General features: G+C 41.2%; 1 protein-coding gene across 1 annotated transcript in view; it reads right to left on the bottom strand.

Moving 5' to 3' along the window:
• Positions 1–8,154: 8,154 nt before the first annotated feature.
• The window catches only part of BTBD1 (BTB (POZ) domain containing 1), a gene marked incomplete at its 5' end in the record, with an annotated part of 52,754 nt that continues 46,078 nt past the window's right edge, over positions 8,155–14,830 (bottom strand). The window contains 3 exons of the mRNA XM_010831021.1: positions 8,155–10,036; positions 10,556–10,702; positions 13,999–14,086. Of these exons, the coding sequence (XP_010829323.1) occupies positions 9,878–10,036; positions 10,556–10,702; positions 13,999–14,086 (394 nt within the window). The remainder of the gene's footprint in view (positions 10,037–10,555; positions 10,703–13,998; positions 14,087–14,830) is intronic.

The following is a 14,830-nucleotide window of genomic DNA, read 5'->3' as shown; positions in this document are numbered from 1 at the left end:
GTGGGTTGCCATTTCCTTCTCCAATGCAGGAAAGTGAAAAGTGAAAGTGAAGTCGCTCAGTCGTGTCTTGACTCCTAGCGACCCCATGGACTGCAGCCTACCAGGCTCCTCTGTCCATGGGATTTTCCAGGCAAGAGTACTGGAGTGGGGTGCCATTGCCTTCTCCGGAGAAAACAGGAGAGCTGGGCTGAAAGACGAGGGGCAGCTCTGTTCCCTTCCGAGGAGAGAGTCGAGTGGAAGGAGAGCACAGCAGCAACCTCACCTGCTGCCCATTGACTTTTTGTCTGATCCCTGTGCCCTGGAATCAATTCACCAGGTGTACCTGCCTCCCTACTCAACCTGAATGTGCTGGAAAATTGGAATGATTACCAGGTAGCCCACCTGAGGGGTCTCCAGGAGCCCCAGGGAGGTGAACCTGGCGGGGGACAGACTAGGAGCCTGACCTCAGCACTGACCCCTGGGAGGGCCAGGGAAGCCCACTCAGAGGAGAGCACGGTTCCCAGAGAAGTCTGCCCAGCCCCAGAGCCCAGACATCTGAGCACTGACGTTCAGACGCAGGCACGGAGTTTCCCAGACAGAGGCCAGGCCAGGCCTGCACCCGGGTCCCCACGTCCCAGCGCACACAGAACAGTCAGGCCTAAATGTCCTCACTGCAGAAAGCACACGGTCTCATCTCTCAACATCATCAGTGTAGACAGGACTTAGAGAGGTCTAAATCTACCATGTAGACAGAACTTGGTCAAGTTCAGACTAGTTTAGGGCTGGTCTCCCAGCAGGCACAGGTCACACACATGTAAGGTCTCTCATCGTTGGACAGGGGCTCACCCTCATGTGGGAACTAGGATGTACATTTCTTGAAGAAGAAATCATCACTGGGCTCCACACTTCACCCACATCAGGAAACTGAAAGGATCTGTATCATTACACATTTCAGCAGGCAAAACAACAGTGTTATCAATTTCTCTGGCCACATGATCATCAGGATGAAGGGGAGACCCAGGAATTTCTTAGAGTGCAGCCCAGTCTCCTATAAAGATACACCGGAAGTGGCCTGATTCCAGCATCCCAGGCCTCCAGCAGGAGGCGGCCACACTGGAAGCCTTCTAGAAAAGTACATTCTTTATCAGAATAGAAATATGTTGTTGAAATTGCAAGCATTCTAGTTATTATTTGCAAACCTAAAATATTCTTAAAATCTTGGCACTCTAATCATTGTGTTTCCCATTGGTTCCTTTGTATTCAGATTTTCTGGGTAGAAATAAGCCATCATTTCAAATTAGTTTCTTCTAATTCTGTGTTTTGTTGTTATATGAAATGAAAGGTCATATTTGAAAAAAAAATAAAAATTTTCCTGCAAACAAATAGTGACTCAAAGAGCCCATGAGGTGCATGTATTTTGTTTTCTAAGAGTTTCATTTTTCTCCTTGAAGAAACTGAACAAATAGGGCTCCTGGTTTTTTTTGCTTCTCTGTTCCAAATGAAAAAAAAAAATTATTATATCAAGATATAACTGTTTTTGAGTTTTGAAATATCATACCAGTGTAACAGGGGTTCAAGGAAGTGGAATGCTCTTATGCTGCTGCTACTGCTGCTAAGTCACTTCAGTCGTGTCCGACTCTGTGCGACCCTATAGACGGCAGCCCACCAGGCTCCCCCGTCCCTGGGAGTCTCCAGGCAAGAACAGTGGAGTGGGTTGCCATTTCCTTCTCCAATGCATGAAAGTGAAAAGTGAAAGTGAAGTCACTCAGTCGTGTCTGACTCTTAGTGACCCCATGGACTGCAGCCTACCAGGCTCCTCCATCCTTGGGATTTTCCAGGCAAGACTACTGGAGTGGGGTGCCACTGCCTTCTCCCTCCATACACTACCATGTGTAAAATAAACAGCCAGTGCAAAGCTGCTGTATAACACAAGGAACTCAGCTTAGTATTCTGTGATGACCTAGAGGGGTGGGATGGATGTGGAGGGTGAGAGGGAGGCTCAAGAGGCTCATGTATGTATGTATGCATACAGCTGATTCACATTGTTGCAAGCAGAGATTAATACAGCATTGTAAAGCAATTACATTCCAATAAAAAAAAAAAGAAAAAACTATAAAGCAAACATTTTCCCAGTTGCTGATGATAAAATATAGCGTGAACTTGTCGTTCTGTTGCTCAGTCGTGTCTGACTCTTTGAGACTCCACAGACTACAGCATGCCAGGCTTCCCTGTCCTTCATTATCTCCTGGAATTTGCTCAAACTCATGTCCATTGAATTGAGGACACCATTCAACCATCTCATCCTCTGTCGTCCCCTTCTCCTTCTGCCCTCAATCTTTCCCAGCATCAGGGTCTTTGCCAATGAGTTGGCTCTTTGCATCAGGTGGCCAAAGTACTGGAGCTGCAGCTTTAGCATCAGTCCTTCCAATGAATATTCAGGATTGATGTCCTTTAGGATGGACTGATTTGATCTCCTTGCAGTACAATTCGAAAGCATCAGTTCTTTGGCGCTCAGCCTTCTTCATGGTCCAACTCTCACATCCATACATGACTACTGGATAGGTTGAACTGGCCCAACCAAACCTTTGTGTATCACTTCATGTTGTTCATATGTGTACCTGATCTCAAGGCCATCTTCAATATGCTTAATCATATGCTCTGTATAATAGTAAAATGACTTTAAAACTTTATTTTTAAAAATATTTAAATAATGTCATTGTTCTTATGGGGATATAATAAATGATTACTAATTGGATTCATGTCTAATTATTCTCATTTTAAAGATGTAGAGTCTGATGCAGAGTGATTAATTTTCTTGAGGTCATATGGAATCCATGAGTATAATTGGTGAGATATTTTGAGTTTCCCAGATAAGTAATATCATGGAAAAAAAGACCCCTGCTTATACCCCTCCCCCCCTACACACATAACTAAATGACAACAAAATACCCAAAGGAGACATAGCAACCAATGGCAATATGTGCCCATTATTGGGATTTTAATTCAAACAAAGACACTATAAAAACTATAGAACAAATTTTGGTATCTATTAGATATTTCATATTAGAGGATTACCATTAATTGTGTCTTAGGAGCCATTATGATTTTGTATAAATATATAAAAAGTGCAATAAACACATACAACTATAGATGAAATTACATAAGATCTAGAAATGGTTTCACAGTAACATGAGGAGGAAATGTGATGCAATGGAGGGAGTGTATAGAGGGAGTGTATATAAAAAGCAATAACCCTAGGATAATCATGAGAAAAATCGCAGACAAATCTCAGCTGAGGGACATTCTACAAAAAAACTGACTAGGAATCCTCCAACATATCAAAGCCATTCCAAACAAGCAATGCCAAGAAACCATCACAGTCGAGAACAGCCTCAGGAGACAAGGTAACTAAACCTAATGTAGTAGCTGGATGGGATCCAGGGCAGAAACTAAGAAAACCTGATAAAGTATGTTTTAGTTAATAATAGAGTATCAATTTGGCTCATTTACTGTGATATAGGTACCATACTATTAATAGTAAAACATTAATATTAATAATATATATTTTTAAAAGAACCTAAAGAGATTAACAACCATTTGTAATAAGTGAACCTTGTTTGGGTCTTGATTAGAACACATAAACTCTAAGGACATTCGTGAATCAATCTAGTAAATTTGATAAATTTGTGTATGATGCTGAAGCTGAAGCTCCAATACTTTGGCCATATGATGTGAAGAGCTGACTCACTAGAAAAGACCCTGATTCAGGGAAATACTGAAGGCAAAAGGAGAAAGGGGCAATGGAGGATGAGATGGTTAGATAGTATTACTGACTCAGTAGACATGAATCTGAGCAAACTCGGAGATAGCAGAGGACGGGGCAGCCTGGTGTGCTGCAATCCATGGGGTTGCAAAGAGTTGGACACAATTTTTCGACTGAACAGTGGACTCCAGCAAGCTTCTGTTGAATGCACTTCCACTTTCTATGAACAAGTTTTAAAGTGGTCATCAGAGCATTCCTTAATCTTCTTCCATTTTACCTTATCTTCTAGAAACTTCTTGAAGCATTTAGTGTGTGGAAGGCTCTCTTTCTCAGTTCCTAGTGCTCCTGTAGATTTCCCCTAATTAAAAAATAAAAAAAGAAACATATCTGCTTCTACTGGGTGGAATTCCTGCTTTCTTCCTTCAAATCTTTATTCAAAAGTTAGAAGCTTATGAGAGAATTCTCAACAGTCACTGATTATCCTTGAGCCTTTCTTTTCTTACCTGTAAAGTGGAAATCACCTTGTAAAGTTGTTGCCAAGGTGAAAGGGGGTGTGGCATGGATTGGGATATTAAGATTGACATGTATACATAAGTATGTATACAATAGACAACTAATGAGAACCTACTGTATGGCACAGGGAACTCTACTCAAGGCTCTTTGGTGACCTAAATGGGAAGGAATTCCAAAAAAGAGGGGATATATGTATACATGTAGCTGATTTACATTGCTGTACAGCAGAAACTAACGCAACTCTGTAGAAGCAACTATACTTCAATAAAAAGTAAAAAAAAAAAAAAAAAGATTTAGTAATAGCATGTATGTTGAGTTTAGCACAGAGCCTGGAGCATGTTAGTCACTCAGTCCTGTCTGACTCTTTGTGACCCTATGGACTGTAGCATGCCAGGCTCCTCTGTCCATGGAATTCTCCAGGCAAGAATACTGGAGTGTGTTGCCATTTTCTTCTCCAGGGGGTCTTCCTGATCCAGGGATAAAACCCTAGTCTCCCTCATTGCAGGCAGTTTTCACCATCTGAGCCACTAGGAAGCCCACCTGGAGCATAGTGGAAACCTAAAAACTGACAACTGTTTTATTGTTGTGTCTCTAATGATATTATTTAAACCTCACCATGGAAGCACAGCTAGAAAGGTAGGAGTTTAGCAATTATTTGTAAAGAAAGTATATTGCAAATTTGCTTACTAATTATATAACAGAATTATCTAACAGATACGCGTGTGCTCTTTAATCTGGCTACAAATAAAATTGTGAAAATGCCTCCTCTTTCCAAAAAGCATATGAATCTAATTAACATGCCACAGTAGTCAATCAACAGTGTAGAATTTAACTGTGGGTGTTTGCATTTATTGCAGTCAGCCATGGATGAGGGAAGCAGCCTGCAAGGTCCAGAAACATAGGGAAGCAATATACTTTCTTTACAGATTCTCTACATGAACCAGGTCAGGTCTTGAAAAATAAATAATTTCAAAACCATTCTAATCAAGCTTTTAGGCTCAAGTTGAAATAATGTTAGTCATGGTGATGATGGTCATAACAATAGTTCATATATAACTGCTAAACTCCAACCTTCCTAGCCATGCGTCCATGGTGAGGTTGCTGCTTTTCAGGTTTCCACAATGCTCCAGGCACTGTGTTAAACTCAACATACAACTGTCACTAATTCGTTTTCATTTTTATTGGAGCTCCCTGGCAAGTAGGCTGACTGCTGAGGGAGAACGCACTGTGTGATTGAATGCATGGTCCCAGCCTGATCACAGGAAGGATTAAATGTTAGCACTATTTTTCTTGAGATTTAACAAGACAAACTAGAGCTAATTATGATCACTCTTATTAAATTTCTGCCCTGCAAATTCGGAAACTGTGATAATGCAGACTTGGTGTATGTGAAAGACAATTAAGATATATGATTCAGTGCCGTCAAGTGGAAATTCTCTATTAACAGTGCACTGTTGGATGATACAGACCAATCATTTGTGTGTTTATTATTTAGTTGCTAAATTGTATCTGACTCTTTTGCAACCCCATGGACTGTAATCTGACAGGCTCCTCTGCCCACGGGATTTCCCAGGCAAGAATTCTTTACCACTAAGCTACCAGGAAAGCCCCTTATGTGAGTTTATCATCTCTCAATTTTGTGCACTTAGTTTTTAGATTTTCTTTTTTTGGTATGGCTCATTGGTAAAGAATCCATCTGCCAATGCAGGAGACTTGGGTTCAACCCCTGGGTTGGGAAGAACCCCTGGAGAAGAGAACTGCAACCTACTCCAGTATTCTTGGCTGGGAAATTCCATGGACAGAGGAGTCTGGCGGGCTACAGATCAAGGGGTCACAAGAGTCAGGATACAACTTATCAACTAAAACGGACAACCACCATTTTTGAAGTCTTCATTAGATTTGTTACAACACTGCTTCTGCTTTGTGTTTTGACTTTTTGGCCACGAGACATGTGGGATCTTAGCTCCCTGAAGAGGGATCGAGCCTGAACTTCCTGCAGTGGAAGCTGAAGTCTTAACCACTGGACCACCAGGGAAGTCCCTGTGCACTTATTTTTGACTCCTAGTGCCATCTGCTTCAGTGTTGTCAAGGTTCACCTCAGGCTGAAGGAATAATACTCATGTGTCACAAAGCATCTGTGTGGTTTTAAGATGGAGAGAGGTTCATGAGCGCACAAGCAAGGATGCAGCAGGGGTGGCTTACAGAAGGGGTGTCAGTCTGTGCTGCACTCATCAGTCTTGGGAAGATGACCAAAATTCCAGAGCAGAGAGCTGAGCTGAAGAGTCCCCCTGTGGGGATGATGTGGAAGCAACTCTCAGAAGCATGGCTCTAGGGTGCATCTGGATGGCCAGGGTTTAAGTATATACACACTACTATGTATAAAATAGAGGGTGGCTCAGCTGGGAAAGAATCTGCCTGCAATGCAGGACACCCAGGTTCCATCTCTGGGTCAGGAAAATACCCTGGAGAAGGAAATGGCAATCCACTCCACATCCTTGCCTGGGAAAGCCCATGAACAGAGGAGCCTGGTGGGCTATAGTGCATTGGGTTGCAAGAATTGGACACAACCAAAGTGACTGAACACCATATAAAATAGGTAACAAATGAGATAACTTGCTGTACAGCTCAGGGAACTCTACTCAATGCTCTGTAGTGAACTAAATGTTAAGGAAATTCACAAAAAGGCATAGTATATACACATACATACACATATACATATATGGGCCCCCCTGGTGGCTCACACAGTAAAGAGTCTGCCTGCAATTCAGGAGACTGAGGTTCGATCCTTGGATTGGGAAGATGCCCTGGAGAAGGAAATGGCAACCCACTCAAGTATTCTTGCCTGGAGAATCACATGAACGAAGGAGCCTGACGTCCATGGGGTCGCAGAGTCCGACACGAATGAGCCACTAACACTTTCACGTATGTATAGGTACAGGTGATTCATTTTGTTGCACAACAGAAACTAGCCCAACACTGTAAAGCAACTGTGCTCCAATAAGAATTAATTTTTAAAACTGTGAAGAAAACAAAAAAAAAAACAAAAAACAAAGCACCTGTTGAGCTCACTGGGGCCCTGAGAGTATTGCCTGCCTGTGACCTCGCAGGGCAGTGGTTTTAGTGCAGCATAGAGAAAGCCTCTGTTCCTCCTTGTTGGTTTAACTGTACGATACACAATCCTGTAAACAAATTAATTTCCCTGGGGACTTCTGAAAGCATCCTAACTGTATTATGATTTTTCTGCATAAAGGAAGCTTAGCAAGAAAACAATTATGGAATGGACTTGAAATGATCTCCAAATGGCCATCAAATAAGAGATGGCAGTCCACAGACATGCTGGGAAAAAAAAAAGTTTCTCTTGTTAAATCCAATTTGTTTATTCTGAAAGCTTGGTTGACTCTCTCCTGTTCTTTTTTCCCTTTGGGCAGAAATTCTTTGGCACCAGCGTTTAAAAAAATTTAAATGTCCATAGCCTTTGTGCTCTGTCCCCTCAGTCCAACCTATTATCAAGGCCAAGGAATTCTCAAATTTGGCCTGTTCTGCAATGAGCTGACCAGGCTGGGGCGGGGAGGATGAGTGGACAAGCCACTGCAGTATTCTTGCCTGGAGAATCCCGTGGACACAGGAGCCTGGTGGGCTACAGTCTATGGGTCTGCAAGGAGTCAGACACTGACTGAGCAACTGAGCACACATACACACACATCAACAAAAATAATGTTAAACCTCAATTAACTAGAACTTTTATTCAAAACAGTGTCTTTGGCAACCCATTCCAGTATTCTTGCCTGGAGAATCTCTTGGACAGAGGAGCCTGGTGGGCCACAGTCCATGGGGTCACAAAGACTCAGACACAACTGAGCAGCAAACACTTTTAGAAAAAAAAGACAAGTAACAAAAAATAAAAGGATAATATTTATTTATTTATAATTCCAGGGGATGTCCCATATCAGTAAACTGTTCCATTTCTTGTGCCTTCTATGACTACTTTCAGTTACAATCGTTCAGTGTAACACATCTGAAGCAACTGAAATACTTCAAGCGTCAAAAAACATTAACTTACCTCTGGCATACTGTATTTTTTAAGGCAGAAGTATTTTCTGCAGTCGTACTTTCCAGCAAAACTAAAGAGTGTTTGCTGGTTAATCTTCAGTTTACCAGACCACACATTTCAGAGTTATTCCAGTTAACTGAGGTTTACAGTCTTAAGATCATATTACCAGAGAGGGAAAAATTTCCCTTTTCCTCTAGCCATTTAAAGAGACCTCTGCCACCAACACACCTCCCTATCTTCATGAAAATATCCAGTGAAATACTACTTTAGATGGAAATTTTTTTATCCTAATTACCATTTAGAAAAAATTCTTTTTAAGTTGATACTAAAGAGAATTGTGATTTCTGCACATCTTCCACAACTATTTGATAGAGCTTAATTATACATACATTTTAAATGAGATAATCATTTTCAAGGGAAAGAAAAAGAAAGTTATTTATATAAAAATTTTGCTTTATAAAAGTGTATAAATATCATCCTGCCAATATACTTTCCATTCCCTCCTAAGGCAGCTGCACCTGTGACAGTGAGGTCGTAAATATTAAATCTTATTTCTTGGATAGAACTGTGTAGGTGTTCAGAAAGTATATTTTCCAGCAGGTGTGATTCTGTTGGATATCAAAGCAGTCGTTAGAGATGTTAGTATTTCATTCCATTTCTTCCTTTATGAGATTATCACCAAATGTTGAATTGATGATGTCTGTTTAGCCAGGCACCACCACCATCACCATCATCACTTCAATTTTGGGAATTCTCAACAGCATGCCTCATTCAGAGAGATGGGTATAGTTTATATATACTATAAACTTTAAGTGATAAAGATTACGTGATAAAGAATCCAGTCTTAAAGTACACCTTTAGATCCTCTGTTCATAACAGATTACTGTGAATTTGTACAAATTCAATTTATCGTTTAAAATTGTACTATGTAATATATTACTAGATTATTATGAAATATTTTTCCTATAAATGCACTCAAAATTTTCTGAGGCATTTGTTAAGCCTATTTCTAGCAATATGCCAAATGCTAACAACCAGATATTTAAAAACTCCAAGGATGAAGTCAGCTTTCTTCATTTTCTGAAAATTAACTTGAGTTCGTAGGAATTCTGTGGAAATACTGACCTACTTCATCTTATGTAACCTTCTTTATGTAACCTTCAAAATAGTTCAAACAGAAACAAACAAAAAACACAAACAAGCTACATAAAACAAGAATCTTTCAATTATAAAACTGCTGAAATATCATGAGTCAGCTGATCTAAGAAATTATACAAGATAAAGCTGAAACAGCTGTTTTTTTAAAAACAATTAAACCCATTCTTTTTTCCCTTAAGGTTACAAGAAAATGGAAATCACCCATTAAATCATGCAGAGATTTAAGTCAACATTTATTTACCTAAGAAACCAAAATGTCTCTTATCTTACAGTTATAAATATTCATAACACGCCAACTCTTTTTTTGTGACCAGTTCTTTATGCCGTTGAGACTAGACTGCATGGTACTGCTTAGCCGGGGTGTATGATAATGCTGAATTAGGTATTGTTCAGCTGGATGTTATAAAGCTGAATTATGTATAAAATATTATTTCTGGTATTTGCCCATCTTCTATTGAAGTGCCATTATTATTGCCAGGAGAACTAAAAAAGAAAAAGACAGTCTTGCTAGCAGTAGGTGTTTCGTGCACCACCTTCTTCAGTCCTTTTGTACCATAGTGGGAATCCGGACCCTAAATGAGAGCAAACGGTTCATTAGTCATTTTCATTTAATAAGCACTCAACTGGACATGGCATTTCAATTAGATTAACGATCTACTTTATTTCTTTATAGCTCTTGTATAAAAATTTATGCCAAGTCATTTACTGAAAAATGTAGTTTCTGCTACAAGCTAATTAATGACTAAAAATACTGAACGGAGAGCTCGGGTATTAGAGAACAGTGAAATGGTTTAAAAAAAAAAAAAAAAACTGTTTTATCTTCTATTAAACTTGCAATCTCCTGATCAAACAAAGGGCTACTAGATTCTTGTGGAGAACTAACAGCTCTCCCGAGCAGAGCTGTGCTGAGAGGTACTGCTTTTCTCAAAGCCGTGGTACAATTTAGCTCCCAGCTTCCTGCCTTCCCTGCTTCCGCCAAGGATTTATTGTGAGTGATTCTCAGCTGCTATTGAAACACGTGCTCTGCAACATGCAGGAGGAAACCCCAGGCCCTGCAGCTCACCAGGTAGAACACTCGGGAAGACTCTTACTTTGAGTGTTGCGCATGCCATGTAGCACAAGTTGGGCAGGATCTCTATGGGTTCTTTGAACATGACCCTGAATGTGTTAGCAGTTCCGTCACAACTGAATCCAGTATCATTTTGTCCCAGTGTTTGTTTTTTTTCATATTCTATGATCTGTAATTTTTAAAAGAAAAGTTAAATTTAAGTTACATCAACTGAAATAAAGTTTCCTAGAAAAGAATATGAAGCCCTTAGGAACAGCACAGCAGGCTTCTACTTTCTGTTGTCATTTTTCTCTGCCATCTCTAACCACCAAAGATGGCTTGAAACACGCTGTCAGAAAACGCATTCACCGGCCTTGGCTGTAGAAGAGGAGCTTCTAAAAAGGACACATGGCTTGGGAACTGGTGTTAAAGAACGTGTGGATTTTAGAAACCTGAGGGAAATGAGCCTTTACTCCTTGCTAGCCTCTGTCTTTGGAGAAGGCAATGGCACCCCACTCCAGTACTCTTGCCTGGAAAATCCCATGGTGGGAGGAGGCTGGTAGGCTGCAGTCCATGGGGTCGCTAGAGTTGGACACGACTGAGCGACTTCACTTTCACTTTCATGCATTGGAGAAGGAAATGGCAACCCAATCCAGTGTTCTTGCCTAGAGAATCCCAGGGACGGCGGAGCCTGGTGGGCTGCTGTCTATGGGGTCACACAGAGTTGGACACGACTGAAGCAACTTAGCAGCAGCAGCAGCAGCAGAAGCCTCTGTCTTGTTGATGGGAAATTCCTGTAATATCCTATGTGGATATTTAAAATATGATAATTCTGTCTGTCCCATAACCTGTGCCAGGCACTGAGACACCCTCAAGGAGCTTCTAGTCATGAGAAGACAAGTAAACAGCAACAATTCAGAACAGCACCTGCAGTAGGAGAGTTGTGCTTGAGATGAAGTGGAGGAGGACAGGAAACACTGATTTTATCAGGAAGTGGTGAGGCTCCACAGAAGAGTTTTAAAAGCTCAAGCCAGAGGTCCAGGTTATAAGAGAAAAGTCTTCATGCAAAGACAGTATGTGTGGAAGCCAAGGCTCACAAAACCATCTTTTTGCATATTTCAGATAAAGAGAGTAATAGCAACACAGGCTGAACCAGTACATGCAGTGGAAGATGGGGACAGTGGCTACCTTGCGGGGAGAGACCAGAAAAGATCACGCAGGATGTCTGGGGTGCTGTATTGCACTGTTCCTTCATCAGGCCACTGGTTACACAAGCAAGTCCACAGTAAATGGAAAGGAAGTCACACACTTATAACTATGTGTCCTTTTCTGTATATACAATTGGCCCCTGTGGACGTGAAGGGCTTACTGTATGACATCATTTTATATAAAGGGCTTCAGTATCTATGGGTTCTCGTAACCATGTGGGGTCCTGGAACCAACCGCTCAAGGATACAGAGGGACCACACTGTATCACAGCTCAGTAAAAAATTTAAAAGAAACAAAAGACATGCTGGCACCCGGGAATAAAGTAGCTGAGACACAAAATTTGGCTGTGGCAATGCAACCTACAGCAAGCCACTCAGTTTTACCTTTTAATTTGGGAAAAAATTTGTTTGCCTTCTTCCTAAGGCTATTGTGAGAATCAAATTATAAAACTAGAGCAACAATGACAGCAACAGACTCTGTTTCAAACACTTTACAGGCATCGTCTCAACTGGTCCTCAGAACATTATAATGGAGGTACTATGCCTATCAATGGCACCCCACTCCAGTACTCTTGCCTGGAATTCCAAATCCCATGGATGGAGGAGCCTGGAGGGCTGCAGTCCATGGGGTCGCTGAGGGTCAGACACGACTGAGCGACTGCACTTTCACTTTTCACTTTCATGCATTGGAGAAGGAGATGGCAACCCACTCCACTGTTCTTGCCTGGAGACTCCCAGGGATGGGGGAGCCTGGTGGGCTGCTGTCTATGGGGTTGCAGAGTCGGACACGACTGAAGAGACTTAGCAGTTAGCAGCAACAATATATACAGTAAAACCAGGAGTGATCATGAAAATCTTTATACCCCTCAGAGGTCTTCTGTGATTTTTTTATTTTCTAACCTTTAAAATCTCTCAGATAAACAAATTTCAGTGGCTTTTGAACCTATTTGTTAAAAATATTAAAACTGTAACTTTCTGATTTATAAGAGCAACGAATTAATATGAACAATATAAATTTATAGCTGAATTTCACTAGATTTTAGTGGACAGGATTTTAAAATGAGCATGATTTCATTAGCCCAGCCAATAAAGCAATTCTTCCATTTGGAATGAGGTATCTTTGTGAGGGGGCTTCCCTGATAGCTGAGTTGGTAAAGAATCCGCCTGCAATGCAGAAGACCCCAGATTGATTCCTGGGCGGGGAAGATCCGCTGGAGAAGGGATAAGCTACGCACTCCAGTATTCTTGGGCTTCCCCTGTGGCCCAGCTGGTAAAGAATCTGCCTGCAATGCGGGAGACCTGGGTTTGATCCCTGGGTTGGGAAGATCCCCTGGAGAACAGAAAGGCTACCCATTCCAGTATCCTGGCCTGGAGAATTCCATGGACTGTATAGTCCATAGGTTCACAAAGAGTTGGACATGACTGGGCTACTTTGTGAGTCTTTGTGAAGAAGTGAAGTATCTTTTCTGGGTGTCATCAGACAAGGTCTTTGAATTGTCGTGTGGTCCTAAAGACTAATGATGCATTTTGATCACAAAGTTCACTCATGTTTTCACTATTAAAAATAGAATATTAATAACATTTTAGAGGGCAGTATTTTCTGTTTATGGAAGTCTGAAATATTGTTTACTTCCTTTTTTCCTTTGTGTGTTTATTTATGTATAAAATTAGTATAGTACTGCATAGGTGTATGTGTATAGTAGATAAAAGTACAATGTAGATGTGTTTCAAAAATAATTTTACTAACTAGGGCATGCAATGGAAAGTGTGGAGAACACTGGTGGACTGGGAGGGAAGGAGAGAAGAGCTTCACTTTCTTCAAGGGTAAATGATCATGCCTTATCGGAAAAAACTGAGGTGGAGCAGACCTAAGAATGGGGCAGGGCACAGACAGACCATCAGAGATTGGAGATGTCACCAGGAGTTATAGGGAATTAGGCAGTTTCAAGCTCTAGAATTCAAGTATCAGGAAGAAAGCAGGTGGGGGTTTGCAGATAGCCAGTGCAGATAGGAAGGGCTAACAGAAGGGCTTCCCGGACAAAGGAGAGCTCCTTATAGTGAATGCTTCTGTTAAGAGCCCCAGGACCCCAATTTTCTGAAACCACACACTTTAGATCAATTGTAAAAAGGAACCCTCTAGGCTTAAAATGCTACTAGTAGGCTTTCTGATGCCTTTGATAATTATACTGAAACTTGGATTTCATCAAAACAGTACCTTACTGCAAAATTACACTTGTTATATATTTCAGATGGTATAGAGTGGGTGAAAAAAGTGTACCTGTATATTCACTTGATAATCCGTGGGACCATGAATAGAGCCATATAAACCAAATCCAACTATAGAGATTCTTCTGTTAACTGTGAACCTAAGGGAATGAGGCCAAATATCAAATAACATGCAAAATTCAATAAGCATTCATGTTCTAAAGGCTTATACATTTTTTAAGTGTTACTCAGCACATCTAACTTTGCTCATAATAAAGAAAACTATTAAAAATTAAACATCCTGAGAAATGTCTTCTGCTTACCCAAAACCTCTAGCTAGAGTAACTTAACAGGAACTTAACTAGAATCTGTTGCCTGTACTGTACACCTTTGAGTCAAGCATTTCAGCCTACATGCCCACTTCTTTTGTCATCATTTTAGTCCACATCTGCCTGTACATCTCCTTCCTGAACACAGATGTGTCAACCAGCAGCATCCCAAACTGACAATTCCTCAGCTGGATGACTACTTCAGTTCAGTTCAATTCAGTCGCTCAGTCGTGTCCAACTCTGTGACCCCATGTATCGCAGCATGCCAGGCCTCCCTGTCCATCACCAACTCCCGGAGTTCACTCAAACTCACGTCCATCGAGTCGGTGATGCCATCCAGCCATCTCATCCTCTGTCGTCCCCTTCTCCTCCTGCCCCCAATCCCTCCCAGCACCAGAGTCTTTTCCAATGAGTCAACTCTTCACATGAGGTGGCCAAAGTATTGGAGTTTCAGCTTTAGCATCAGTCCTTCCAATGAACACCCAGGACTGATGTCCTTTAGAATGGACTGGTTGGATCTCCTTGCAGTCCAAGGGACTCTCAAGAGTCTTCTCCAACACCACAGTTCAAAAGCAT

This window comes from Bison bison, unplaced genomic scaffold (assembly GCF_000754665.1).
Source record: "Bison bison bison isolate TAMUID 2011002044 unplaced genomic scaffold, Bison_UMD1.0 scf7180017859304, whole genome shotgun sequence".
NCBI lineage: Eukaryota > Metazoa > Chordata > Mammalia > Artiodactyla > Bovidae > Bison > Bison bison.
The sequence above is the reverse complement of the archived record's forward strand: the minus strand, read 5'-3'. Positions and strand labels throughout refer to the sequence as shown.